Source organism: Lygodium microphyllum, chromosome 6 (genome assembly GCF_053477565.2).
Source record: "Lygodium microphyllum isolate KBCC chromosome 6, Lygodium_microphyllum_v1.1.10, whole genome shotgun sequence".
Taxonomy (NCBI): domain Eukaryota; kingdom Viridiplantae; phylum Streptophyta; class Polypodiopsida; order Schizaeales; family Lygodiaceae; genus Lygodium; species Lygodium microphyllum.
Window position 1 is genome coordinate 142,752,863 of NC_141140.1, and position 25,726 is coordinate 142,778,588.

The 25,726-nt window shown below is 42.9% G+C and overlaps 2 protein-coding genes across 4 annotated transcripts in view; both read left to right on the plus strand.

Moving 5' to 3' along the window:
* LOC148035224 (B-box zinc finger protein 18-like) overlaps positions 1-25,726 on the plus strand; it is a 78,632-nt gene that overhangs the window by 46,868 nt on the left and 6,038 nt on the right. The window lies entirely within an intron of this gene.
* Positions 4,149-4,771, plus strand: LOC148035225 (uncharacterized). The gene has a single exon (XM_087680633.1). It carries the CDS (start codon positions 4,205-4,207, stop codon positions 4,769-4,771), a length of 567 nt encoding a protein of 188 aa, XP_087536759.1. The 5' UTR covers positions 4,149-4,204.

The following is a 25,726-nucleotide window of genomic DNA, read 5'->3' on the forward strand; positions in this document are numbered from 1 at the left end:
ATTATAGATAATAGAACACATGTTTATAATGTGTAGGGTGGATGGACAAAGAGGCTCTTCATTCTTGTGTGTGTGTGTGTGTGTGTGTGTGTGTGTGTGTGTGTGTGTGTGTGAGAGAGAGAGAGAGAGAGAGAGAGAGAGAGAGAGAGAGAGGAGGGGGGAGGGATGCTCTTGGAATTGCATACTCATCTTGGAAGTTGGGAGAGAGAGAGTGTGAGAGAGACTTGAAATTATGATAATAAACATAAGGCTTAGGAGTTCGAAGATATTGTGTGGTCTAGTCTTCATAGGCCCAAAATAGCATGTTTTTTGGTATGAATTGGTACGGATACGTACCCTACGTATGGTACAAACCGTGCGGAACGAACTAGTCCGTATGTAGTACGAATGCAACTATGCTTTTGGCCTCTTTTTAATGGCATGGTTCATTTCTTAGCCAACAAATGGTGACTCCAACTTTCAAAATAGGATCAATGGCTTACCTCCAAAGGACGTTAATAGATCTCTCTCTCTTTCCCTCCCTCTCCCTTGCCCTGCCTCTCCCACCATATCCCCCACTCTACCCCTAACCTCACCTTGTCTCTGCTACCCTGCCCCCCTTGTCCTTCACCTCGCCCTCTGCACCCTCGACCTCGCCCTGCCTCTCCCATCCTCACCCCGTACCCCACCTTCTTGTAGCTCCCGCCCCAACCCTCACTCGCTCCCGGTCCACCTCCACCTATGCTTGGACCCGCCCCACCTTGCCCACGTGTCTTTGATCCACCCTATCCCTGTCTGTGTCTGCCCTGACCTGCCTTTGCTCCACCCTGTCTCTGTCCGTGTCTGCCCTGACCTGCCTTTGCAGGCCCTTGTCTTGTCGTTGGTCCATCAATCACCCTTGTCCTCCTTGCCTTCTACCCTTTTGCCCGCCTTTTGTCCTTTCCCCCCCTCCCAGATCTCCAAAGCAGTGGTCATTAAGCTTGAGGTTATGCAAGAAGGGTGGGTAGAGGTAGCAAAGGACATAAAAAAGGAGGTGGAAAAAAACAATCAAAAGGAGGCGGTACACATTGTGAATGCCACATTACAAGAAGAGAGGATGAGACAAGCAAGGTGACTAAACATACGGGCAAATGGCATATCCGACAAAGAGGGATCATCGCCCAAGGAGAATGGTAAGACTTTGTGCATATGTCTTGGATACAAAGAGAAAGAAGCACTCCCCTTTATAAAAGCTTTGTCACAACTCTATAGAAACAGAATTTGTATCTTTTTTCATTAATTTGTCTATATAATGATTTATTAAATTTGTTTCCTTTGCACTAATTAGATATAAAGAAAAGTGTATTGGAGCTGGCCACTGATAAGTGGTCACAGGTTATGGTGGACCCACGCAGTGGGTTAGAGAAAAGATAGTTCACACTTCCACCTATATGGCCCGATTGGGCGCCTGTGACCAAAACTCACGCATATCAGGGTTAGACTCACACACAGAAAGGATTGATGTCTTGAACTGTGGGCTAGATCCGCTAGAGTAGACAGTTACAATCAACAAGATGGCATGATCATGAAATGCTTGTACAATGTGCATGTGTGGGCTGAAAGCTTGAAATGCACATTTCTTTGCATAGGAAAGTCGCATGAAGATTCTGATACCGTTTTTGCGATGTACACGGAAAAAGCTTTCATATGACACCCATATTGGAGGGTCCCTAAATTTTAGGAGTCTCGAATTAGCCTAAAAATGCTAGTCCTAAAACATAGGGATGTCATTCTAAAAATAGTAAATTCTGTACTCTGACTGTGCTTACTAAATTTGGTTGTTTCTATTCTTGATAGTATTCAGCCCAAATAGGAAGGCCATAGAGAAGAGACAAGTGTCAAGACACTTGTCACACAAGTTTCCAAGTGCCCCACCACTTGTCACATCTCATGACATGTGGTTGGACACTTGTCTTGTGCTACTCCACTTTCCCCTTTTGTACTAGCTCTTCCCTCTTCTATAAATAAGAGCTCGTTTTTCTTCATTCAGCATCATTTTTCTTTGCTGTAAACTCATATACAGCACCCACACAGATAGCCAGAAACTGGCCCCATCCATCCCCATCATCATCCCCCACTTCTCCATTATCAAATTCCTCCATATTCTATCACTGCTGTTTTACAGGACAGCAAGCCTGTAAATTCATTACAGCACCTCCTTCTCAAGCTCTTTCTTCCATTTTAGCAACAAGAAGCAAGCCCTATCCATGTATTGCTGATCAACGATGGAGAAAGGCTGATTTCCCCTCTTTCTTCTCTCATACTGTAAAAAAATCAGCTCTTATCATTGCATAATAGATAATGCATGTGTGTTTGTACATCTTTGCATGGTCTTGTGAGAGTGAGAATTACTTCTCCTCACTCTCAGGTTGATTGTAACTGAGCTCTTCCCTAAGGGACTTGGGTTGAGCAGAAATACATTCTTTCGGGGGGGGGGGGGGGGGGGGGTTGCCCATCTTCAACCCTCAATCTTGTCTCCATTACTTTTACATTTTCGTGGCTGTAATTTTGTGCGTAATTTTCATTTTCAGCTTTAAGTGTTCATTCTCTTTTATATTAAATCTCGGAAACAAGCGAATATCATAATTGTTAAGCATACTACGTTGTTCGGGGCGTTTACAAGCTTGAGGTTTCGAGATGGAATGGAGAGGATGGTCTTCATGAGGAAGAAAGCCATACTACGCAAACTCTGAAGAGATTCTGTCTATCTTGATGATGACCTTACCAAGATCTAGGTGGAACATAGGCACACAAACATGCCCAAAGTAATCCAAGCTAGGAAGGAGAGCAAGAAGGCAATGTACAGAGATGGCTGAGTCATCATTGATGTCAAGGCAGTTGAATAGGGACGTGTGGCCTATGAAAGAGACACTTCAAAGATACGGATGACAATATGGAACTATAATGACTCATTATGGACACACCCAATGATCTGATTTTGATCATAGAGACACACTAGAGTCTCGAGAGGGGATTGCCCAGAGAGACACACCCAATGATCTGATTTTGATCATAGAGACACACCCAATGATCTGATTTTGATCATAGAGACACACTAGAGTCTCGAGAGGGGATTGCCCAGAGTACAGGGATATGTATGGGAGTCCATATACAAGAGCTGCACAAGACATTAGGGCACCACTCAAGGATCAAGAGGAGTGACGGTACTAATCAAGTAAAATCTACAAGATAGAGTCCACATCATGGCACAAGATCCTGATGCACAATACATGTGGATCAGCGTAGAGATCTCCCACAACCGGATGCTATATATTTCCCTTTTGCTACTTTCCCTCACGGGGATCGAGATATGCCACCAGGAAGCCCCAACAACAAGAGGGAGAGGGGGATGGGAGGAGGAGCATCCCCTTTCATAGACTTATCAGATGAGATTGTACACTATTCCATACAAGGAGAGATTCTCCTGGTAGGAGATTTTAATGCCAGGACATAGAGAAAACAATGTGACACACATGATTTTGAGGATCCAGGGAGGTTATAGGTGATGGATATAGAGGAGACAAGCACATGCAAGATATCCACTAATACTGGAGGAGATAGTACTCGCTACGGCCACTACCTACTAGAGCCAGGGTTGCAACACCATCTCATCATTTACAACATGATGAACAAATGGCCTAGATCTAGAGTACTAACTTGCTTCCAGCCCACCGGCTCTAGCACAATAGACTATGTACTAGGCTCCATTGAGACCCTAGTTAAATCCTTCACCATCTCCCCTCTCCGATTGGAGAAGATTATACCTACCTATCCCTTACCCTATCCTCCTCACGACACCCACATATTCCAGCCACCGCCCATACCCTGCCCACCACTTTCTATTTCTGACATGAGCTAGTGGACATATATATATGGAAGGCTCACACAATTTCAGCATAATGCCCCCCTAGGGACACTCACCTCCCAGCTCATCTCCATTCTCCACTCAGCTACTCTCTAAAGCTTTCTGCACTCCACACACACTAGCAGATCCACCGGATCGGGCATCATGCCTCAAAACAGATGGTACAATTATGAGTGCAATGACCTGTTCAAGTATCTCCAGATTTAGAAAGGATTAGGGACTGTTACATAGAGAGAAGCATGCAGGCAAATGAAGACCTTGACTCGTCATAAATGACAAGCATATGAGGAGACACAATGTTGGGATCTATACCATTTCTTCATGAGCAAAGATGTAGGCACGGCATGGTGCAGATTGTGGGAGCCATGCTGCCCCACACCCATTAGTGACCCAAAGCGACGGCACTCCTATACAGAGGGACTATATGATGTACCACACCAACCACCGATTCCCCACCCACCAGAGCCCTACCCTACCACATCCACCTTCTTCACACATGATATGGTGGGGAGAGCGATCAAGCATCTACAGCTCGGACAAATGATGGATCACACAGACATACAAGGTGAGCACTTCATTAATGTAGTGGACATTTTGGCTCCTCTTCTCGCCTTTATGTTCAATAGAGCTCTAGCAAAGGTCTTTCTAGAGGAGTGGACCATGCATACCATCATGCCCATCCACAAGTTTGGAGACCCACTAGATCCAGGTAACTATAGAACCATCATGGTGGGCCACACATTGGCAAAGCTATATGGAGCAGTGCTAGAGGCAAAACTCAGTGCATATGCAGAGAGAGGGAGATTGCGAGCAATAGAACAGGTTGGTTTCGGACGGGGGTTCTCTACACTTGACCACATCTTCACCTTGAGGAGCATCATTGATTAGGTGAAAATGAGAAAGAAGAGATTTTATTGTTACTTTGTGGATTTCTAGAAAGCCTTTGATACAATTCCACGAGATAGACTATTACAAAGGTTGCAAACACTGGGGATCCCATCAGACATGATTTTGGGCATCTATGCACTGTATGAGAGTGTGGTAGGTCGAGTGAGATGCCCAAGAAGACTTTCAGACATGATCTCTAGCACCATTGGAGTGAAGCAGGGGTGTCCTCTCTCCCCCACACTCTTTGGTCTCTACACTGATGAGATAGAAGATCACATGAGGAGGGGGCGATGGGGTGGAGATATCATTTATACTTGTCTCCATTATGCTTTATGCTGACGATATTGTTATGGTCTCTGAATTACAAGAAGGTCTACAGCAGCATCTCCATGCCCTTCATGATTTTTGTATACAATGCGGATTGACGGTGAATCTTGGGGAAACCAAGATCTTGATCTACCATATATCATCCTCAATGAGGAGGAGATCAATACTCACTCTCGGAGCCAAACAGGTGGAGATTGTGGACTCATATGTCTACTTAGGGGTCACTTTCACTTGATAGCTCCTTGCTATTTTCTTTTGGTTGGATTAGGGAATTGATCCATTCCTTACTCAATACATCGAGTGTGACTTGCTCGAGGCCTCTCTACTCCCATCAACTTGTTTTAGCCACCCCTAGCAAAGAGTTCTCATCTAGAGAGCAAGTCATGCTACTTGGCTGGACATCTATATTGATAAACTTCATTGACATGCACATGATCTGATCTTCCATTGGATTTTCTACTTCTCTCCTTTGGCCACACTCAGGATTTGAGAGACATGTTAGTAGATACTTGGTGAAATTTCAGAATTATTCACCAATGGATGCCAAATGGATGGAAGAGGATGACTTGGCAGACCATCCTTAGTTTTTGTAACTTTACCTAGATGCCTTTTAGTTGGAGCCGACTTTAGTTTGTTAGGCTCAATCTAGTTCAACAGAGCAGGGGCCTAGAGTATTACCTGATGCTCAAGGGGGAGGTAGCACTTCCACTCCTCGAGATGTAGTGGATCTCGAATGTATTCAGCATGCATCCAAGATACTGTGCTAGCAATATGTTTGCCATGAGGTCACTATTTAGTGTACTAGTCATTGTGAGATGTATGCAGATGAGTATGAGTTTCACCCGAGCATTGGAACTATACTTTTGCATTAGTTTATGATCAGTCTAGCACGAGCTTTTGCCTGAGTTTTGAGCCAAAAATTCTAATCAGTTTCAGCTCAGTTTTTGATCAATTTTAGAACCATTTATGGTCACTTTTGGAATCAGATTTGTATCACTTTTTGCATTGATTGCTAGTCAGTTTTTGCAATGAGTTTGTGATCAGTATGGGGTCACATTTGCAACAATTTGTGATTAGTTCTCAGATCAGTTTATGATCAATTTATGCTCAGTTTTCAATGGTTGACGGCTGGTTCCATGGACAGCAGCATATTAGTAGATGCCATTCACAGTTTTAGCCATGGTTTATGCTGAAAATATGCTTTACTGTGGTTCTGAAGTCAAAACAGTTGAGAAATATGAGTTATGGATGTATCCAATGGGTTTCTAGCAACAATTCTGGATTGTATATGCCAATTGCAAATTTTCAGCAAGGTTTGGGGCATGTAGCATGATTGGACTACAGTGTGCAATATTGTGACTATGATGCTCTATGGAAATGCTAGTGCAACCTGCTTTTCTTTTGGCACAATGTAGTGCAATTGAGGACCATTGCAAGGATTTCAAGGGGGAGGCCTGTCATGGGGACGTGAAATTTTGAGATGCTTTAATCTTGTTGATAACATTTGATTGAATTATTGATCAAATGTGCAAGATTGTTTATCATATGTGATGCACATGGCAGTTATTTCATGGTAACAAGCCAAGGACCTTGAGGATGCGGTGGTGGGTGTCAAAGGAAAAAGTTGTAATAAGTTATACCGACTGGGTTTTGTTGGTCAGTTGGAATCAAATTAGACTCTAGGACAGTTGTTTGACCAATAAGTATTAGTGGTGACGCTAGGGACTAGCATTGATTAACTAATTAAGACCCGGCTAAGGGTCAACAGAGGTTGGAAACCACTTCAGGTTGCAAATGGCCCAGCCAATTAAATTATGGATGGGCACATTTAATTTTGGGTAGGGTCAGAAGGGCTAAATTTAATTTTCAGAATTATTTAGTTTTGAAAAATTAATTAAATGGCTAGATAATGCTAGAAAATGGGTTTAGAAGATTGCCACTTGGCAAAAATGCCCATGCAAGACTGAAAAACGTCTTTAGAGGTTGGAGAGAGGCATTCAATGCATTTCAGCCTTTGCAAGAAGAGAGAGGGAGGAGATGTTGCTACTCTGATCTAAAGCCATTGGAGGACCTTTTGAGGCAGCTGGGGGCAAGAGAAGACCCCATTGGAGCATGTGACAGCAATTCTGACCTTCCCAAGATCTGGCAACAGCAGCTTGGAGCTTAGCGACAACAGTTTAGGCCCTCCTGGCAATTGGAAACAGCATTAAATGATGTCTAGTACAGGCAGCAATCAGATTTCAGGCCTTTCTCGCGAAGAATTCCTGAATCTCTCTCTTTTTTGGCATTCTCTCACCTTCTCTACCTTGTGCTCAGTCAATCTCATCATTTCTCAACCTTTTGGATCAGATTTCAGTCAAATTTGGTGGTCAGCAGAGATATCTCTACTTTAAAACCTAAATTTCTGCTTTAAACCCTAAATCTTTGCTTTAAACCCTAAATTTTCACAGAAATTAGGGTTTGAAAGCCACCTTAAGACCCATGCCAATTGGTGAAGGCATTGTACACTAAATTCAGCACCTGAAATTTGTGTAATTGTCAGGAATTTCAGATGCCACCCCATTCATTGTAATTTGGGGCAACATTTGGCCAGTTGGAGGTTCCATCTGTGCATGTTCTAGGTGAAAAATCAAGGGGAGATTGTCTCATTCCATTAGCAATCAAGTTAAAGAAATACTGAAAGGGGCACTAGTTTTGAGGCCAACAGGGTGTCCAATGTCCAAGATTATTAAGGTAATTTGTGCAATTTAAGTTATATCCATTTGTTGATTGTTGTAATTAAGTACTTGATCACGGAATTGCCACCCTTTCCAAGAAAGAAGGCTGGTTTCAAGAACATACGGCAAGGAGCTATCCAAATAAACATCAAGCTAATAAGGCAATGGAACATGAGATAATTTTATCTCTATAGACATGGCTGTCTGTCTAGGCATCAGAGAGGATGAGATGAGACCCATGGGAGAGATTGGTATGGTATGCAAGGGCCATGTAAAGCTTGTCACACCTTTAAATGGAAAGCTTCATTTGCCACATTCAAAGTTATGTGGACAGTGAACGGTTCTTCATTGCACCACTTGAGGGTTGCAACATATTGGTTGGTATGCCTTGGAGTCATCATGTGTATGCACTCCCATGACATAGCCATTTCTAAAGTAATGAAAAATCATCTTGTACCATACTTGGTTTTTGTCAAGGATAAAGATAATAGTGTGACTAATGGACTTATGTCTAGTTTGAATAAAGATTGCATGTCATTTCTGAAAATGAATGTTGATTGCTTCTTACAGTTACTTCCAAGACGGCTTCCGTCCAAGAGGCTAGAGGATCATATCATAGATTCGATACCTGGAAGTATCCCTCCTAATAAGCCACCATATAGGGTGAGTGCAGCCCAATAGAAAGAAATAATGAGCTAGGTTAATGAGTTGTTAGAAAAAGGATTGGTTTAACCCCACTCATACCTTTTTTGCCCACTTGTGCTTTTGGTGTAGAAGACGGATGGTTCTTGGTGAATGCGCATTGACTATTATGCTATTAATAAGATTATGATCAAAAGTTGATTTTCAATTCCATGGATCCATGATATCATGGATAGGTTGCAAGGATCAGCCATATTCAACCACATTGATTTGAAACGTGGATATCATTAGATATGCATTAGAACAGAGGATGTATCGAAGATAATTTTCAGGACATCTTTTAAGTAATATGTGTTTCTTATCATGCAATTTGGACTTACGAATGCTCTTGCCACATTCCATCATATGATGAACAAGATTTTTAGGCCATATAGAGTATTTGAGGGAACATTCTTTTGATAACACGATTATGCACTCAAAGAATAAAGAGGAGCATAGAAGGAACATTGTGTGCAATGAGCTATTTAAGTAACTTTAGTGATTAATAACAAGAAAAGTGAGTTCATGCAAGAGGCCATATAGTGTGAAGGGAGTGAGCCCTGAGTGAAAGCACGCAAGCGGAAGTAAGAGCTATGGTGGAAGGAGCAAGAGCAAGAGAGAGAGAGAGACACAAGATGTGGGAATTCCAACAGTCACAATGTGTGACTGGCCTTCCCTTATTCAAATGTCACTAAAAGAGTAAAGAATAAAGTAACAATGATGAGCGTTGGCCACCTATAGTGTGTAGGTGTGCGGGTACTGTTAGTGTAATAATTGTTAGATATGATTAATGCCCCACCCTCATTAGGTGCCACCAATGATCCATGGTGTTCAAAGTTGTAAGGCCTCCATTATGAGGAGAAGCCAAATGTGAGCCCGGACATTGGTTGAGTCTTGACTTGTATATCAGATGAGGTCTATGTGATCTGGATGGCAAAAAGGTGACCGTTGTGGGTCTAATCTTTAGGTTAGACAGAGTGGTTAAGCTGGTAGCAACTCGAGGCGCATTGCATCAAGTTGCGAGGTAAGGGAGTTAAAAGGGGCCCCTATTTTGGGGTCCGGGGGCCGCGGAAGCGGCCCCTGGCTGGGGGCTCGATGGTAAAGGAAATATTCCCTGAAATATTCCCTAGCCGACTAGTGGAGACTCATATGGTAGGTCGGTCAGGCCAACCTAACGGCCTTCGCGGGCTATAAAAGCTAAACCCCTTCACAGCCATCCATCATTCATCTTTCACCCAGTCAGAGTTGTTGTTCCAGCTAGCCTTAAGCTCTTCACCTATCTTTTGTCTAGATCGCCATCTAAGCTTCACACAGTGGAAGCGCACGGGTGGATAGAGCCATCTTTGTATCAGTTGTTTGGAGCTAAAGAATTTACTGATTCTCCTCTTATCTGTTGTGTACTCTCTATCTCATTCTCAGATTCTGTTCGCTACGCCATGTAATTTTTTTTTACATGGTATCAGAGCCCAGGGTGCTCTAGAGATCGGAGAGTGTGCAAGAGGCAAAGGCTTCAACAGCAAAGAGAAACTATGTGGACTTCCGAAAGCAGTTCTGGCGCATCAGGAAGCGGTGCAGGAGGTGGTGTTGCTGTACCGGCTATTCAAACACTGAGGATTCGTCCACCAACCTTCAGCGAAGGCAAGTTAGATGGTACAAACTACACCTTATGGAAGTTCAAAATTACAACTATCCTTGATTCTTATGAGCTTCTGGAGAGTGTGCTAGGGACTGACGCAGAACCATAGCCTACCCCCGACCCATCAAATTCTAGTGTGATGATTCCTCCGAATGCAGATCTTCTACGAGCTTGGAAACGAAGGAATGCAGATGCATTGTGTGCCTTAGTTACAAGCTGTTCTGACATTGTTCTGACTTTGATTCAGCATACAACCAAAACTGCAGAGGCTTGGAATGTACTACAAGGATTCAAAACTTGGAGAATCAACTAGCAACGGAGAAGTTTGCTGAAGGAGAGACGGTTGAAGCATTCATCACTCGGATTAAGAATTTGCGCGACCAGATGGCTGGTGCTGGGATACAAAAGACTAGCGAAGAGCTAGCTCGGAGGTGTCTTCGGATTTGTCCACAAAAGTTTGATGGACTAGTAATTGCCCTTAATACTTAGGTGAGACCTCAAGCTTTGACTTTTGAGGAGTTTTGTGCATTATTGATGGAGGAGGAGTTGAGGCTGAAAGCCTGAGAAGGAAGCAACAATGGAGATGCTGCATTCTCTGCCAATGCAAAAGGCAAAGGTGGTTCCTCCACCAAAAATGATGGTGACAAAAAGAAGAAGGGTGGCAAGAAGAAGTTTCAAGGAGAGTGCTTCTACTGCAAGAAGAAATGACATGCAATTGCAGATTGTCGTGTCAAGAAGGCTTATGAAAAGAATGGTACCCTTAAAAGTAAAGGGAAAGAGACAACCAATACGGCTGAAGCAGAGTTGGAATTATTCATGGCAACCATTGAGAAAGTGTGCTCCTCGGCGCAAGAAGAATCTACCACTGACTCATGGGTGTTGGATAGTGGGGCCTCCCGTCACATGACCAACAAGAGAGGTCTATACAGTTCTATGCAGCCTCTACAAGAATCCATCACTTTGACGGTTGTAAATGATGCTAAATGCCCTACTGCGGACACAGGTACTATTTCTTTTGTTGTTGCAAATGGTGAAGTCAAAAAGCTTTCAAATGTGTTGTATGTTCCTGAAATCAGAAGCAATCTATTATCAGTTGCTGCCATAACTGATCTTGGTCATTAAGTGAGGTTCAAGGAGACAGGTGCAGAAATTCTTGATAGAGCTGGCACAATTGTTGGCAAAGGAGAAAGAAGGAACAATCTGTATGAGCTAAGTGATCTTACAGCCACCGCTGGAGTGGGCACAAGTAAGCTTTGGCATGAAAGGTTTGGACACATCGGATTTGCAGTGTTGAAGGAGATGCAAAAGCAATGTATGGTTGCTCACCTACCTACAATAACTGAATTGAAGGAACCATGTGAAGCTTGTATGATGGGCAAGCAACAGAGAAAGGCATTTTCACAAGAAAGCAATAATAGAACACAAGCTCCTCTAGAGTTGGTGCATGCTGACTTGTGTGGTAAGATGCCTACACAGGCCTTGGGGGGATCTTCTTATTTTATGTTGATTGTCGACGACTACAGTAGGAAGATATGGGTGTACTTCCTTCGTGATAAGGCTCAAGCTTTTGGTAAGTTTAAAGAATGGCTAAAACTTGTTGAGAATAAAACAGGAAAAAGTGTGAAGAAATTTGGAACAGATGGTGGTGGTGAGTTCAACTCAAACGAGTTTGAAGACTTTTGCAAGAGCAAAGGGATCAAGCATCAATTGACGACGCCTCACACAGCTCAGTAGAACGGTGTTGTGGAACGCAGGAATCGCACCATTGTGGAGATGGCAAGATGCATGCTAAAGGGCAAGGGATTGCCTAACCATTTTTGGGCTGAAACTGTTAATACTGCAGTCTACATTCTAAATCGGAGCTACACAAAGGCTCTCAAGGGAAAAACACCTCATGAGGCTTACAAGGGTAAGAATCCATCTGTCTCACATTTCAGAATTTTTGGATGTGAATGTTATGCACATGTTCCAGATGAGAAGAGAAACAAGTTAAAACCAAAAAGCAGAAAATGTATCTTCTTGGGTTATAGTGATGAGCAGAAGGCTTACAAATTATATAACCAAGAGGCAAAGAAGATCATCGCGAGCCGTGATGTGGTGTTCAAGGAGGAGCCGCAAACAGTGGAGGAGGAGAAGGCAAGTTTTTCCACTTTATCATCAAGCGAAGTAGTCCACTATGAACCTGTCTCGAGAGCTGTCCCTATCCTTAAGGAGGAGGAAGCATCATCTTCACATGATGAGAAAAAAGTTCACCAACCTGACATCACTCCACCAGAAAAGCCATTGCTGCACTGGGTGAAGCAGCTCTATGACCACAATAATCCTATGCCTGCATCTGTTGAGGAGAAGGCAGACGGACCAAGGAGGTCTCAGAGAATAGAGGAGCAAAGAAGGGCTTCTGCTCACATAGTCAATATGGCCTTGATGGTTGAGATTATGAGAGAAGTAAAGGAGCCAATTGACTTGGAAGAAGCACTTGCAGATCCATCATGGAAGGCTGCTATGCAAGCGGAGTATGACAGTATAATGAAGGATGACACTTGGGAGCTAGTGGATCGACCAGCAAAGCGGAAGGTTATTGGCACCAAGTGGATCTGGAAGGTAAGGTACAAGGCTGATGGTACCTTAGAAAAGTACAAAGCTAGACTGGTTGCCCAAGGATTTTCACAAGTTGAAGGGTTTGATTTTCAAGAGTCATTTGCCCAAACTGCCAGAATGACCACTATTCGCACGGTACTTGCAGTGGCTGCCCACAAGAAGTGGCCAGTGTACCAAATGGATGTTAAGTCAGTGTTCTTAAATGGTGACCTCAAGGAGGAGGTGTACGTGGCTCAACCACTAGGGTTTGAGGCCCCCCATTCTGAGAACAAAGTGTGTAAGCTGAAGAAGGCATTGTATGGGCTGAAACAAGCCCCCAGAGCATGGTACCAGCGGATAGATAAGTTCTTTTTAAACCTAAACTTCAAAAGATGTGCCTCAGATGCTAACTTGTATGTTTACAGGGATGGTAAAAAGTCTGTAGTGATTGTCCTATATGTGGACGACCTTCTTATTACAGGTGACTATGAAGATATGATCAACCAAACTCGAAAGGCTTTGAGTTCTGAGTTTGAAATGACAGACTTGGGCTTGCTGCACTATTGTTTGGGGATTGAAGTCTGGCAAGAGCTAGGAAAGATCTTCATCTCTCAGAAGAAGTATGCATGGGAGATCTTGAAGGCATTTGGCATGACCAAGTGCAAGGAGATAGCTACACCTATGGAGGTGAATGCAAAGTTATCCGTCGAGGATACATCAGCACTAGCAGACATTGGGAGGTATAGGAGGTTGGTATCTACTTGTGTAACACCAGACCAGATATCAGTTTTGTTGTTGGTGTTTTGAGCAGGTTCTCAAACAAACCTCATGAGAGTCATTGGAAGGCTGGGATGCAGGTGCTCAGATACTTGAAGGAAACTCTTAACTATGGTATCACATACAGTTTCGGAACTTCTCTTGTAGGGAACTGTGACTCAGATTGGGCAGGAGACAGTGATTCCAGGAAGTCAGTTTCTGGTTATTGTTTCTCTTTGGGTTCAGGAATTTTCTCTTGGATTAGTAAGAAGCAGCCAACAATGGCATTGTCTTCTACCTAAGCAGAGTACAAGGCAGCTTGTTTTGTTTATGTGAAGCAGTATGGTTAAGAAGGATTCTATGGCATATGGGAGTGCAGGATGAAAAACCAACTGTGCTAAGATGTGACAATCAGAGTTGCATCCCCATTGCCAAAAATCCAGTGTTTCATGTACGCACTAAACATATAGAGATCCAGTATTACTATGTGCATGATTTGATGGAGGATGGGATAGTGGAACTGGTTTACTGTCCAACAGAGGAGAATGGAGCAGACATCTTCACCAAAGCACTTACGAAGGATTTGCTTCAAGTTCATCTTCAGAGACTCGGCATTGGGCCAAGGAGATAGTTCACCTATGGGTGGACATTAAGAGGGGGTGTTAGATATGATCAATGCCTCACCCTCATTAGGTGCCACCAATGATCCATGGTGCTCAAAGTTGTAAGGCCCCCATTATGAGGAGAAGCCAAATGTGAGCCCGAACATTGGTTGAGTCCTAACTTGTATATCAGATGAGGTCTATGTGACCGAATGGCAAAAAGGTGACCATTGTGGATCTAATCTTTGGGTTAGACGGAGTGGTTAAGCTGGTAGCAACTCGAGGCGCATTGCATCGAGTTGCGGGGTAAGGGAGTTAAAAGGGGCTCCTATTTTGGGGTCCGGGAGCCACGAAAGCGGCCCCTGGCTAGGGGCCCGATGGTAAAGGGAATATTCCCCGGAATATTCCCTGGCCGACTAGCGGAGGCTCATATGGTAGGTCGGTCAGGCCAACCTAACGGCCTTCGCGGGCTATAAAAGCTAAACCCCTTCACAGCCATCCATCATTCATCTTTCACCCAGTCAGAGTTGTTGTTCCAGCTAGCCTTAAGCTCTTCACTTATCTTCTGTCTAGATCGCCATCTAAGCTTCACACAGTGGAAGCGCACGGGTGGACAGAGCCATCTTTGTATCAATTGTTTGGAGCTAAAGAATTTACTGATTCTCCTCTTATTTGTTGTGTACTCTCTATCTCTTTCTCAGATTCTGTTCGCTGCGCACATGGGTAGCTAGGCATAAGCGCCTTTACCCCTAACAACCTTTCACTTAAAGGCGAATATGTCTCAAGTGAGGAGTGAAATAAAAAAGAGAAAAGTACAACATGTACATAGAGTACACAACAGGATGAGCAATAGAGGTCATCTCATCCAATGTCCATCAACTTCTTACGGAAGGGTAAAATGCTCCACTAAGAGACTTTTCGTAAGCAGATCTATAGGATTTTGGTCAACAAACCTATCCTCAACAACCTCTCTAATGAAGTGGTAACACACCTCAATGTGTTTCGTCTTCGCATGGAAGACCGGATTCTTGGCTAACTAGATAGCACTCGTAGAATCTGAATGCAGTGTAGGGACTACATCAATCATACTAAGGTCTGCCACCAGATAGCCTAACCAAAGAGCCTCCTTGCAAGCCTTGGTGGCTACAACATACTCGGCCTCAGTAGTAGAGAGGGCCATGCATTTCTACACCCTGGACATCCAAGAAACAACACCTCCAACAAAGGTCAACACATAGCCAGAGGTGGACTTCCTATTGTCTGTATATCCTACATAATCAGAGTTAGTATACCCCATGACTCCTGTATCCTAGGCACTATAACATATGCACAAATCTGTTGTGACCTTCAGGTACCTCATGATACCCTTTACGACGTCCCAATGTTGCCAAGTATAGCCATATAGCGTGCCACAATTCCCACTGCAAAAGTTATGCCAGGATGAATGGCTATCATGGCATATATCAAACTACCCACTGCGGATGTATAAGGGATCTTGTCCATCTCGGCCTTCTACTAATCAAAGTGCGGACAATCGGTTTAGCTCACCTTCACATGAGAAGGCAAGGGACAACCAATAGGCTTAATATCTTGCATATAAAACCACTCAAGGACCTTTTGGATATACTCTTTTTGAGATAAGTAAAGGAGCCCTTAAGAGCAATCCCACTTAATGCGTACCCCAAGAATATGTGAGACTTGTCCCATGTCTTTCATCTCAAAGCTCTTCTTGAGCTAACTTTTCAAAGCATCCAACTCATCATGAGCTCTCCCAGCAATCAACATATCATCCACATAGAGTACTAGAATCAAAAGGCTGCCATCACAACCTTTCTTCGTGTATAAACATGGATCCATATCACTCCATGTACAGCCCTGTGAATGCATAAAAGCATCGAACTTATGGTATCATTCCCTAGGTGCTCGCTTAAAGCCATAAAGGCTCTTTCTCAATCTACACACTAGGTGTTCCTTGCCTTCTGCCTCAAGCCCCTTAGACTGCTGCATATAGATCTCATCATGCAAGTCCCCATGAAGAAAAGTCGTCTTGACATCCATCTGATATAGATCTAAGTCTAATTGAGCAACCAAAGCCAATACCAAGTATAGGGTAGTCATCTTAACAACAGGAAAAAAGACCTCATCAAAGTCCACACCATGCTCCTGCTTGAAACCCTTAGGAGAAGCTAGGGGTTCTTGGATGGGGTGTATGGGACAGTCAACCAACACTTAATGCCCTTCTCATCACATAAGCACTTAAAGGCTTTTGATACATATCCCCATTATTGGACTATAGGCATTTTAGCCTAAACCCAGTCCGGTTCTCAATCAAGGCAAACCAACACTGAAAAGTAGCCAAAACATCAGAATTCTGCTTTGAGGGATATGCCTAGACCTTATGTGAATCATCATCAATGGACGTAAAAAGTATTTTGCACCACCTAACGACTAACAAGGCATAGGTCCATAGACATCAAAATGAACTAAAGCCAAAGGCTCACCCATGCGTGTAATGCCAGACTTCTTATGTGTATTGCGTATTTGCCTCCCATATAAACAATGATTACAAGACTCAAAACACTTATAGTCAAGAGGTGGAAGATACTACAAACGAGTAAGCATTTTCATTCCCTTCAATGACATGTGCCCAAGGCAACAATGCCAAAGAGATACATGTGGAATTGCAGCCACAAACAAAACATAATCCACGAATCTAGATACAAGGAAATAGAGTGTGCCAGACTTGGCATTTCGTGCGAGGACAAGGTTCCCACGAATGATCTTCCATGAAGAATTCCCAAAGGAAACAAAATATTCCTCATTATCCAGTGTGCCAGCAAAGATCAGACTCTTCGTGAGAGCCGGTACATGTCTGACACTATACAAAGTAAACAGACTGTCTGACTTAAACTGCAACTAAACATCACCAATGCCAACTATGTCCAAAGCCAAGTCATTCCCCAAACGGATAGATCCAGACAAACTACAATAGGAGTGGAACCTCTCTATGAGGGGTCACATGAAAGGAAGCCCCTGAATCCATCAACCAAGACTGAGCCACAAAAGAGGCTGCAAGTATATAAACATCGTCATCAAAATCAGGCTGCTACACTATATTGATCTCTTCTATCCTAACACTGGACTTAGCAGGTACTATGTTGCAATCATTATTTTTCTCCTACACTTTTCTCTTTCCCTTTTCCTTGCGCTTGTCATCATGCATTTTGTGGTACTGCAGCCTAATATATCCTACTTTCCCACAATAATGGCATGTGAGATTAGACTTACATCCACGGGACTTGCTACGGGACTGTCCACAAGACTTGGAACGAGACCTATGAAAGTCTCTCCCACAGCCATTACTATGCTTACCATCATTTTTGCCACTAATTGCCAAAGCATGTGAATTGTGGCAAGCATCAATATTCTTTTTGTTGATTTCTTCATTCAACAATGCACCCTCTCCACCTTGTAACTTCAGCCCATCTTTGGGCATATTTGCACACATGGCAGTGCGGAATGTGTCCTATGACTCAGGTAAGGTGACCAATAAGAACAGTGGCGGGAAATCCTCTTTAAAGTCTATCCCCTGCGAGGTCAAGTGGCTGATAATAGAGTGGAACTCATTCAAGTGGATAGACACAGGTCCCTTCCTTCATGCGAAGGTCCATGAGTTGCTTCAGCCAATACATTTGAGATGCAAAGCTCTGCTTATCATAGAGATTTTCTCCCATAATTGCCAAGCATTGTCTGTGTCACTGACAACAATGTAATACACTTGCTTAGAGAGTGACAAAATGATGGTAGACTTGCATAACTCATCCAAATCAGCCCAAGTCTCCTGATCAACATTTGGAGGTTTAACACTCTTAGTTTTCAGAGGCTTGATCTGTGATTTCTGTACTAAAACCTGCCAAATCCACCTTTTCCAATAGCTATAATTCGTACCATCCAACTTGTCAATGTTGAAGATTGCACTGTCTTTTGAATGACCAGCCACACTACAACAAAAATAGGCATACTGCAGAGTAAACAGGCTGCTGTAAATGTGTGCAGATCAGTCCCAAAACCACTGCCAAATCAAGCGGGAGATAAGAGATACTACAAAAGTAATGAGCTGTCCACAAATTGTTAGCAAAACACTGTCAAGAGGAGGTGACTGCTCTCATAAACAGTGCAATAAATTGCAATTACAGCATGCTGAAAATAGAGTACTTGAACATGTCACACTAAGTCCCATTGTCTCATTGTAACAAGCTCAAGCTCAACTACATAAACCAAATGCTCTGTAGTACATCCAAGTGTCAAATGTGGCTCAATACATAAAGCCGAATAGCTCCCATTGAAACAGAAGTCAAATGCTAAATGAGCAAACAAAGCTCAAAACATCATGGGGATGGCATCGATACATCCAAGATCCATATGGCATACATCCGGAAGTATCTGACCCAAGTAGTTTGCAAAGCTCTGAGTAGTAACACTTAATGAAACATCCAAGTAGCATCCATAACAGTGAATGACAGCCAAATCAGCTCCATAACATATTATGAGCACAACCAAGCATGTAGCATCCATCATAGATATTGGTACATCCAATAGATAACCCTGGTAGCATTAAGTGGCAATAGGCATAAACTTTGATTGTCAAATGCTTGCTGCCCTGAAATATTCCAGCAATGAAAACATCTGATAAACTGAGCTAAATGCAAGCTCAAACCAGGCCAGTAGCATTACAAGACATTGCCATACATCCCAGCATCAATGTGATGGCATAGGGGCATCAATGAATACACGTATGAGCTCCAAACTGTGAAAGAGTCCCTCTAGAAAGGCCTCTAGAAAGGCCTGACACAAGCTCAACCAAGCCGGGAGATGGAATAACAATGGGTACCTTCATGAAGCTAAGAGCAATGGCAGCTGCTACTACTGAGCTAAATTACTCACTGAAGTGGGCTCAAGGCAGGCCCAATGATGCCCTGAAGAAGCCTAAATAGGTCTTGGTAAGTGCTAGAGCAATGGGAGATCAACTCATACCTTGAAGGTTGAAGCTATGGCTGCCAATGACTGTGAACTGCTGTAGGTATTTGAATGCAAGCTATCGGGTTGAGCTCCTCAATGCTGGTGCAATGGCTTTGATACCGGTTGAAGGGAATGAGCCCCAAGTGGAAGCACTTGAGCAAAAGCAAGAGTTATGGTGGAAGGAGCAAGAGCGAGAGAGAGAGAGACACAAGATGTGGGAACTCCAACAATCACAATGTGTGACCGGTCTTTCTTTATTCAAATGTCACTAAAAGAATAAAGAATAAAGTGACCATGATGGGCACCCGCCTTGCAATGGCAGGTGTGTAGGTATTGTTAGTGTAGTAATACTCAAGCGGCTAGGCACAGGCACTTTTACCTCCAACATAGTGTCAACTGATGGAGTACAAATGGATCTTGCAAAGGTTGAGGCAATACATTCATGGCTACATTTGAGAAATGTTCATGACATTCGCAACTTTATGGATTTGTGTTTCTACTATACGAAATATATCGATAATTTTACTAAAACCGCATCTCCATTGCATGCTTCGAAAAAGAAAGGTGTGTCATTTAGATGGACAGTAGTATCAGTCTATGCTTTACTATGGTTCTTTCGTCAGAACTTTTGTGATATTTTAGTAATGGAAGCATTCCATGAGATTCTGGCAGCAGTTTTGCACTCTTTCTTGGTATTATGTTTTGGTTATGTTGGTTGGAGATTTTCAGCAAGCGTTTAGCCATAGCATGATGATAGTTGTCAGGTATGAAAGGTATGGTACGATAAAATACAGTACTAAATGGTACCTTATGATTTAATAAGGTATTGTACGATATTAGTACGAAAAAAAATAACATGATTTTAAAAAAATAATAATAAATCATTAAATGATAGAACACATGTTGAAAGTGGAAGTAGCCATTTCATTACAAAATAAGATGAATACATAAGGGTGGCCATGGACGATCATGCTTGCATGGGCTATGCACAACATGCGATACAACTACAGTCTAGTACATTACATGGTCCATGGATCATAGCAGCTAAGAAACACGTTTCTTTGAATTTGAAACTTACGAAACATTTCTGAAAGTACGAAGCGTTTCTAAGAGTAAAAAACATGGGCTTTTTTTTGTGAGTTGGAATCCAAAACATGGTTTTTTTCACAAAAACTATTGGGCAATGCTAACATGATAATGATGATGTGTAATGACTCGTAAGGACTCAAGATTTTAGACCAGAGACTGATTTTTTTGTGATTTTGTTTAGTTATTGAACTTTGTCAATCTAGTATCTATTCTTGTCTTGAGAGTTGAATATTATATGACTTTAGTCTCATTTATGAGTTATTTATGATATATTATGATTCATTCTCGATTTTGATATTTTGTTAGTTTGTTTTGAAATGAGAATCATGATGTTGCAACTTGACTCAGTCCATATTGTAGATAGACTATTTACATGTTAATTTCAATTTTCTTTGTATGATATGTATAAATCATATAGTTTTGCTTGTCCAGTGACTAACTTTGACATAAGTGACATGTCAATAATGGATCATGGATATATAATGTATTATTCTCAATTGACTCTATTACCACTCAAGCTCAATTGGCCATTCTTTGTTTAAGAGAGAGTTCCATAGAGGTTTAGAATCTATTTCCCTAGTTAAAACTATTAACAATCCCTGTATAAAAAAACCCACGTTTCTTATTTTACCTCCTCTTGGAAGAAACTTACGAAACACATTTCTGACGTTTCGTTTCTACACATTTCTGACATTTTTGGCTGCTATGCCATGGATGATGCATCATAGCAGAGCATTATACATGTGGATACAATGATAGTAGATACAAAAAAAAGAGAGACCTATGAATCTGTGATAAGGCATCACTATCATCATCGGAACCATCTGAGTGCATATCAAGAGAATCTAAAGATAACTTCTCGGCATCGGACGATGAGACACTCTCATACTCATCCTCACTGATGAGGTTACCATCATCATCAAATGATGGCTCCCTAGGTGGTGACTGTGTAGGTAAGGGGGGGATGTCACCATGAGGCACAAGATGTGAGCTACTAGAGCTCCGCCTTACATATGTTTGCAAGCCACTCAAACCACCCCTCGTCGATGTTGAAGGGCACCGAACGACCATGTCTCTGCTATCATCTACTCGAACTCCTCGCCCACGAGCATACTGACTGCGAGTGTCACAAGTATTTGTTGTTATAAGCTCTCTATAGAGCTATGCAAAAATCATCTTCTCGTCCACCTCCTGATGTACACTTGGAAGAGTGTTGCCCATCAACTTGAATGTATTAACATTCATCTACATAATGCACACATAAGATTGTAAATGCTAAAGTCTAAATTGCAAAGTATAAACTTCAAAGCTTAAAACAACAAATTTTTAATTTTATGGTTAAGTATTTACCTGCTTCGGACTACCCATGCTCATCATAGCCCTCACTATGCGTAAGTTAGTGTAGCAATAGACTAGCCACTCTAAATGTTGTGTGCTAAGCCAATTGCGAATCTTTGTGTAAATGAGATAATAGGCACTCCAGTTTCTCTCACATGCATCCGAAGAGCAATCCTGGGCAAGGACCCTCATGGCTAAGAGCTAAAGGGTCTCCAATATGTATCCAAAGTTTTGCCACCAAAATAAAGTCTTCACAAGTGACTCTCTCCTCCAACAGGTGGAAGAAGCAAAAGCCACATGCCCTCTCTGATCCGCATAGCATCCTAGCTCCTCCAACACTGCATTGTAGTCATCCACAGGGACCATAAGAGTCAAATAAGCAAGCTAGTCTGAACGGAGCTCTATTATCCATGACCGTTGGTGGCTTGTAGACCAAATGTACCAATGCGGTAAAACCATGGATGGGCTTATACATCCATGCCCATCTCCTCTCTGTTATCTCTAGAACATGTGCACGTTGTGTCTCTGTGACCATTATACAAGCACGTGCCTCCGCCCATGCCACTCTAAAGAAGTGAACGAGAAGGCACATGGTGGACCCCTTACAATAACTCATATGTAACACCCTATAAAAGGAAGTCATGACAATGACAACAGCACAGACTTTCTGTCAAAAGCACAAGCGTTGCATGGCTTTGGCCTGCTGTGTCTCATGCTCATGCCACTCATTCCATAGAGTAGACACCATTGTCTGAGACTGCACCTCATAAAGGCACTCAATCAATAACCACATGTAAGCAAACCGAGTTGAAGAAGGCTTCTTCCACTCAAGTGTACTATACTCATAATACATCGCAAGCACCTTTATCTTTACTGTGAAGAAGGTGACAACTGATGTAGCTTTGCAAACTACCCTCTTCACCCAGTTAAGCTTCCCAATGTCCTCCATGAGCAAGTCCATACAATGACTTGCTCATGGAGTCCACGTTCGTAGGAAACTCAGCCAACAAACGCCCCATGCACCGACAATTCGATACATTGTCAATAACAATTTGCACCACATTCGAGGGGCCCATCTACAACCATAAATTACAAGTAACAATACTTGCAGGTTAGAGAGAGAGTGTGTGCGTTGAGCCTTTCAAGTTCCAACTTTCAAGATTCAAGAATGAAGAGAGATGGGGATTGGGGCGGCTTGGGGGAAAAGAGAGAATCAAGATAGATATTAGAGAGAATAGGAATATAGATAGTTATGCAAAAATCATAATGAAAGAAAGTAAAGCAAATTTAAAAGGCAATGTATACCTCAATGATAGCTTGCCGAATGTGGTGGTAGATGAATGCATCCGCCATTTTCCTCCCCCTCTTACCAGTATCTACGGCCTATAAAAAGTAAGTATTGAGCGGACATGAGACGAGTATGTTGATGATGCCCTATTTCTTACGATCACTCCATCCGTCGATGAGAATGTAGCAACCATATTTTATCAATGTGGCCCGAATAGGATCAAGGGCTCTATCAATCCTCTCCTCTTCATTAATCTTTTTCGTCCTCATGTCATTATATGTGACACTGGTTCATCCTTCACATGGACCCACCTTGGCAATGACTTTTACTATCTTCTTCCATTGCTCTTGCTTTAGGACATTGAATGTAAGATTACACTCAATCACCATGTGTGCAATTTCAATATCCGCAAGTCATTGCCTTTCTCTAAGAAAGGCAACCAATCCAAGCACATAACCAGGAGCGCTAAAGAGAGAGAGGATTGTCTCTCCAGCGCCACATGAGCCTCCACTCTGTCTTTTATCAAAGCCGCATGCAAATGTGGAGCCCCCACCACCAATGGTAGAGGCCTCTTCCGCATCGGTCGAGGATTCACCCACATTCGATGCTTCCTCATTAGTAGGCATAGGAGTTGGTGCTGATACGCCACTTCCTCCTCTTATGGATCCCCCTCTCATCTTAGCGAGAATCTCATCCACAATGTTTTGAAAGATTTCCTTGCATGGAACAACTTGCCCCCCCCCCCCCCCCCCTGTCTTGGAAAGATGTTGGAGAAGCTAGGTTGCACCTCTTATATAACTTCCTGCAATACTTTCACATCCAATGGTGGGAGTTGGACTTCTTTGTGTCCCTCTCCACATGGATTGTGTGCAAATTAAAGGCCTCGTGCTTCTCACAAAGTCACGGTGCCAATGATGGATAGAGAGGCCCGAGGGAGAGTGAGACGCAAGAGTCTTGACTCTTGAAACTTGAAAGTGAAAATTGAAAGAGAGGGAGAGGGTTGAGGTAAACTTTAAAGTTGAAAGAGGAAGAGTGAGAGAGAGAGGGGATGGAAGAGGCTTGAGCCTTGAGCCTTGATAGGGTGCGGGAAAGAGGAGAGAGTGAGAGACTAGAGCTTCACGAATCACAAATCAATTCTAGATCCAAGAGGGGTAGATGAGAATGGCAAACGCTTGCTAAATTGGTGTGGAAGCATGGAGGAGAGGAGCACCTTTTGTAGATGAGAGAAGGGTCAAACAGTGAAAGAGGGGTCAAAAGACAAATATGGCTACTAGCTAGATGGAATCTAAAAGGGGCTAGGGGAGGAGTGTATAGTGGGAAAAAGGGGTGAGCTGAAGTATCCAAGGCTTCCCACCCCCCCCAAAAGTGCCACGCAGGACACACGTGCAAGCGGAACGCACAGGCGAAACACAGGGAGACGCGGCAGCCAAAGGCGGCCTTTTTTTTACGAAACATATGGCTACATACCGTACTACTCAAGATCACAAATGGCCTAGCCAGCTTAATTGTGGAAAGGCATTGTTAATTTTCTAGGTAGGGACAAAGTGCTGAGTTAGTTTTTAGAATAAAACTAAATATTTCATTCTGAAAATTAATTTATTGGCTATAAAATCCATTTGAAAGGCTATCACTTGGTAAAACCTTCCCATCCAAGTGTGGAAAGGCTGATTGGGGGCTGGAGGAGGAGAGAGAGAGAGAAGTGATTCTACAAGTCAACCAGCAAGAGGAGAGGCTGTAGCAGCCATCCCCAGCATTTAGGAGGTGATTTTAATCAGTCCAGGCAGCCAGGGCAGCAGGTGACGACCTGTAGAAGCCAAGAACAAGAAGGCAACAGCATTTCAGAAAGAGGTAAGTTGCAACTGCATTTTGGGGCCTTTAGGTTGTGGACAACAGCATCTTGGCTGATCAAGAGGGGACAGCCATTTCATGGCTACAGAAATCTGAATTTTCTCTCTCATCCTTTTCTCTCATTCTCTAGCCATTGCTCAAAGTTCCTCATCAAATTTCAGCCATTACAACCATTGGAGGTGCCAAATTGAAGAATTTGCTGCTGTTAATCCTAAAAACTAGGGTTTACGAGCCACGTCAGGTCCCTCGCTTAAAAGATGAAGGCCTAGCACTTGAAATTAGCTGCTGAATTGTGGGGAATCTCAAAGAATTCAAGAGGTCAGCTAGCCACAATTGGATATGAGGCTAAATTTGTCATTCCATGTGTAAAGTGAAGGCCAATTCCCTATCAAACGAAGGGCAACTTGGTTTGAAGGTTTGCTCTCCACTTCTAGAAGCAAGAAGCTTTGGAAAGTGAAGAAGATTGCAACCAAGTCTCAGTGTACTTCATCCAATTGCAATAGAAATTAAAGAAATAGTTCAAGGGGCGCTAGTTTTTGGGGCCAATCAAGTGTGTCGATTGTCCAAGATTATCCGATAACATTTGTATTTCCATTTATGTGAATTTTATGCTTGCTGTAATTAGTGCTTAATCAAGTCATTCACCACCTTTCAAAGAAGGAAGGCAAGGTGCCACCTATTGCTTGGAGGTGCTGCCTTGCTGCCCAGCTTGCTGCTTGCTGCTGCCCTGCCTGGAGGAGTCCATGCCAACATGGAAGACCTATCACTAGCTGTCCCAGATTGCCACACTGCTGATCTACCACATCATCACCTTCCTAGGACTGTGCAGCCTGTGTTTTCAGCTTATAGGTGGACTGCTAATGTCGTCATTATCTGCACCTACTGCCATTGATTGCGCTGCATTTTCAGCCTGCAAACCTTGGATTTGCTGCCTGGAAGACTAGGTTTCACTCCCTCTCCTGCTGCCCACACCATTAGCCTACATGGTGGACTGTTACTGTTGCATATCCATCTGGAATATGATACTCTCGGAGCTCTTCTTGGCATCTCCAACACCACTCCCAGCTAAACTCTTCC

Coding starts and splice junctions, on each gene's coding strand:
- LOC148035225 (XM_087680633.1), top strand. CDS start 4,205: ATGAGCAAAGATGTAGGCACGGCATGGTGCAGATTGTGGGAGCCATGC.